We start from the raw sequence: 3,472 nt of genomic DNA, 5'->3' as shown, positions 1-3,472 counted from the left end.
AACTTGTCAGGAAAATACTCAGTGTCCTGCCCAGCTCCTGGGAAAGCAAAGTGAATGTTATCACAGAGGCAAAGGACTTGCAAAAGCTGACCATAGATGAACTTGTTGGTAATCTAAAAACATATGAAATGAAGAAGAAGAAGGACAATGAATGAAGAGAGACCAAAAGGGATAAGAACCTGGTCCTCAGGACAGATAATAATGATTCAACTGGTGAGGATATTGATATGTCTTACCTGAAAAAAAGATTCCAGGTTGTTCTCCCTTTCGTGGTTGATTTAAAGGATTCAATTGGGAGTCTAAAGAAAGAAAAGGATGCCTTAGCAGAAAAAATTGCAAATGTAGAACACGAGAGAGATGATCTGGTGGTTGTTGTAGTTGATCTAAAAGAGACCATTGAGTGTGCTAAAAAGAAGAAAGAAGTTTTAATTGAGAGAGTTGCTAAAATTGATCATGAGAGAGATAACCTATTAGTGGTGGTGGTAGACCTAAAGGAAATAATTAAAGAACTTAAAATGGAGAGTATGTCTGGGAACACTCAAAAGGGAAAGGAAGTTGCAAGTGAGGTACACCTTAAGCTTGAAAATGAGTTAAAATCAGTAAAATCTAGTTTGTGTGTCGAGCATGAGAAAAACAAACAATTTCAAGAAGAAATAGGAAGATTGAAGAGTGAGCTTGAAAAACCACTTAAGTGGACCTAGTCCTCTGATGCTATCACTGATTTGTACACAAACAGTAGGGGAAACAGGCAGGGAATCGGGTTCCAAAAGGAAAAGACTCCCTACAACCCTCATAGAAAGTATGTTACTGTACCTGATAATTGGCTTTGCACTCACTATGGCAACACTCGGCACTTTAAAGAAAACTGTAAGGCCAAATTTCAGTCTCAACAGAAAAATAATGTTTTTGCTGAAAAAGTAACTACTACTAAAGTACCTGGTCCTTCATATAAAAAACGTGCAATGCCTGTTTGGACCAAAAGATCCCTCATTCACCCCTTTCCTCATTATAAGAGGCCCAAACTCGTTTGGGTTCCTAAGTCTAACTCTTGATTTTCTTGTGTAGAGAGTAATGAAAGGGAGCAACCAACAATGGTACATAGATAGCAGCTGCTCAAAGCACATGATTGGAAGTACGAATGATTTCCTTTCGCTGAAAGCCCTGCAGGGAGGGAGTGTATCTTTTGGAAATGGTAAGAAGGGATACATTTTGGGAGTTCGAAGGATTAGGAAGTCTCTCTCTCACTCAAGTGAAAATATATATTACGTGAACGGGTTGAAGTACAACTTTCTGAGTATTTCCCAAATCTGTGACAAGGGAAACAAAGTGAAATTTGTGTCAGAGATATGCATAGTCACAAATCTCATAACTGGTGAGGTGGTTCTAGTGGCGAAAAAATACAAAAATATCTACGTTACTGACTTTGAGTCCTTACAAAATGGTGATCTCAGCTGTCTGAGTGTTGCTGCTGATTATGCTGAACTATAGCACAGAAGGCTGGGTCATGCAAGTTTCACATTGCTGAACAAATTGGTGAGGAAGGACCTAGTTCGTGTTCTGCCCAAGTCAAGCTTCAATGATCATAAGGTGTGTGATACATGTGTAAAAGGAAAGCAAGTCAGTTCCTCATTTAAGCCCAAAAAAGAATTCTAGTTTTGGAAGAGGAATTCTAGTTTTGTAAGCTTAACCATTGATAATTTGACCGGAATTGCACTTTTGAGTAAACGGATCCGGAATGAGTTTTGGACGATGTCAATAGCTTCGTATGGTAATTTAGGACTTAGGCATGCGTTCAGATTTTGATCTGGAGGCCTGTAGTGTAATTTGAGGCATTTCAACTAAAGTTGAAAAAAAGTTAAGTTTGGAAAATGGAGAGGTTTGACCCATAGTTGACTTTTGTGTTAGCAAGGTTGGAATGCGATTCCGAAAGTTGCAACAACTCTGTTATGTCATTTGGGACTTGCCTGCAAAAATTTGGTGTCATTTGGAGTTGATTTGATATGGTTTGGACGCTTGGTTGCTATTCTAGAAGTTTTTGATGTTCATAGTGATTTTCTTGCTTTTTGGCATCCGATTTGTGGTTCTTGAGGTTATTTTGGCATTTCTACTGTGCAAGCGAGTTTGTGTTATGTATTCAAACTTGTGTGGGTGTTTGGTTTGGAGCCCCGAGGGCATAGATAAGTTTCGAAAGCATTTCGGAGTGTTTGGTAGAAATCTTTGAGTTGCTGCAGTCTGATCTCACATTTGCGAGTAGTGTATCGCATTTGCGAAAATGGCTGGGACTGGCAGGCTTTGCATTTGCGAAGCTAGTCTCGCAAATGCGAGAAATGTTATGGGCAGGGTATGTTCGCATTTGCAATGTCTTGGGCCGCATTTACGAGAATTTTCATCGCTGTTGCGATGCTATCAGGGAGAATCTAGGCTTCGCATTTGCGAAGATTTCTTCGCTTTTGCAAGTTCGCATTTGAGAACCCAGTGTCGCAAATGCGAAATCTACAGCCTGCTAAAAGCTGGGTATTCCGAATTTTAGCTTATTTTTTATATTCTTTGAACCTTAACCCCGAGAGTGGGTGATTGTAAGAGAAGATTTTCATACCAAATCATTCGTTAAGTGTCTTTAATCAATTTCCAACTAGGAGAGAGGATATGTGGGGCCAGGGGAGAGAGGGCAAATGAGACCAGGAGAGAGAATTTGAGGAGGCGAGGAGGCCCAATAGACTGGGGAGATATGTTGGTCCTTATTTTGGAGGCAGGGTGCGACATGGTAGAGGTTTTATGGATCAGCCAGTTCAGTTTGCGCTTCAGGCTTCGCATAGTGATTCAAGCGTTCATGGGTCGCGGAGTACCCGTACCACACAGTTCCCACAGCCACATCAGTAACGAGGTTGCTTCGAGTGTGGAGATGCTAGCCATATAGTGAGAGATTGTCCCAGACTTCGGGCCGATGTGTCACATCAAGGTATTCAGGCGAGTAAAGGGCACCCAAGAGGGGGAGGCCCGACCCATTGATGTGTTTCATATAGTAGGCTCGAGGCTGCTATGCTAGATGATGCCATTTCAGGTATGATTTTGATTTGTTATAGAGGAGCACCATCCATGGCTCACTGTAGTTCTGCTTATCGGGGTGAGTTCCCCTATCTATTGATCCACTTATGGGTGCGTTTCATGATTAGCACACTATTTATGCGATTACCCTGTTGGGAGGTTCTATGAGTGATAACCGTGTCTATCGTCTGTTTCTAGTCCTAATTTAGAGTTATAAGACTAGTAGTAAACTCCTGTTGTCCTTTTCGGTAGGCTTGATGTGATTTATCAGTATCTTTGGCTACGAGCCATTATGTTTATGCTCCATCTGTGTGGGAGCCAACACTTGTTATAAATTCTGACGGAATTGATCTAGTGAGAGTTTCCAGCTGGTTTGATATGTACCCTACTTGTGATTCAGAGTTGAGGGCGGGACCCTCGTGATTTC

At 41.3% G+C, this 3,472-nt stretch overlaps 1 protein-coding gene across 1 annotated transcript; it reads left to right on the top strand.

Annotated features, from left to right (window-relative positions):
- Positions 1-227: 227 nt before the first annotated feature.
- LOC138888036 (uncharacterized) lies at positions 228-1,488 on the top strand. The gene is made up of 2 exons (XM_070169834.1): positions 228-566; positions 1,066-1,488. The coding sequence occupies exons 1-2, from the start codon at positions 228-230 to the stop codon at positions 1,486-1,488; spliced, it is 762 nt and encodes a 253-aa protein (XP_070025935.1).
- The last annotated feature ends 1,984 nt before the right edge of the window (positions 1,489-3,472 follow it).

Source organism: Nicotiana sylvestris, chromosome 3 (assembly GCF_000393655.2).
Source record: "Nicotiana sylvestris chromosome 3, ASM39365v2, whole genome shotgun sequence".
NCBI lineage: Eukaryota > Viridiplantae > Streptophyta > Magnoliopsida > Solanales > Solanaceae > Nicotiana > Nicotiana sylvestris.
Note: the sequence above shows the minus strand (reverse complement) of the source record. Positions and strands in the feature narration are given on the sequence as shown.

Coding starts and splice junctions, on each gene's coding strand:
- LOC138888036 (XM_070169834.1), top strand. CDS start 228: ATGTCTTACCTGAAAAAAAGATTCCAGGTTGTTCTCCCTTTCGTGGTT. Junction 567..1,065: donor GAAAGGAAGTTGCAAGTGAG/GTACACCTTAAG, acceptor TTTCTTGTGTAG/AGAGTAATGAAAGGGAGCAA.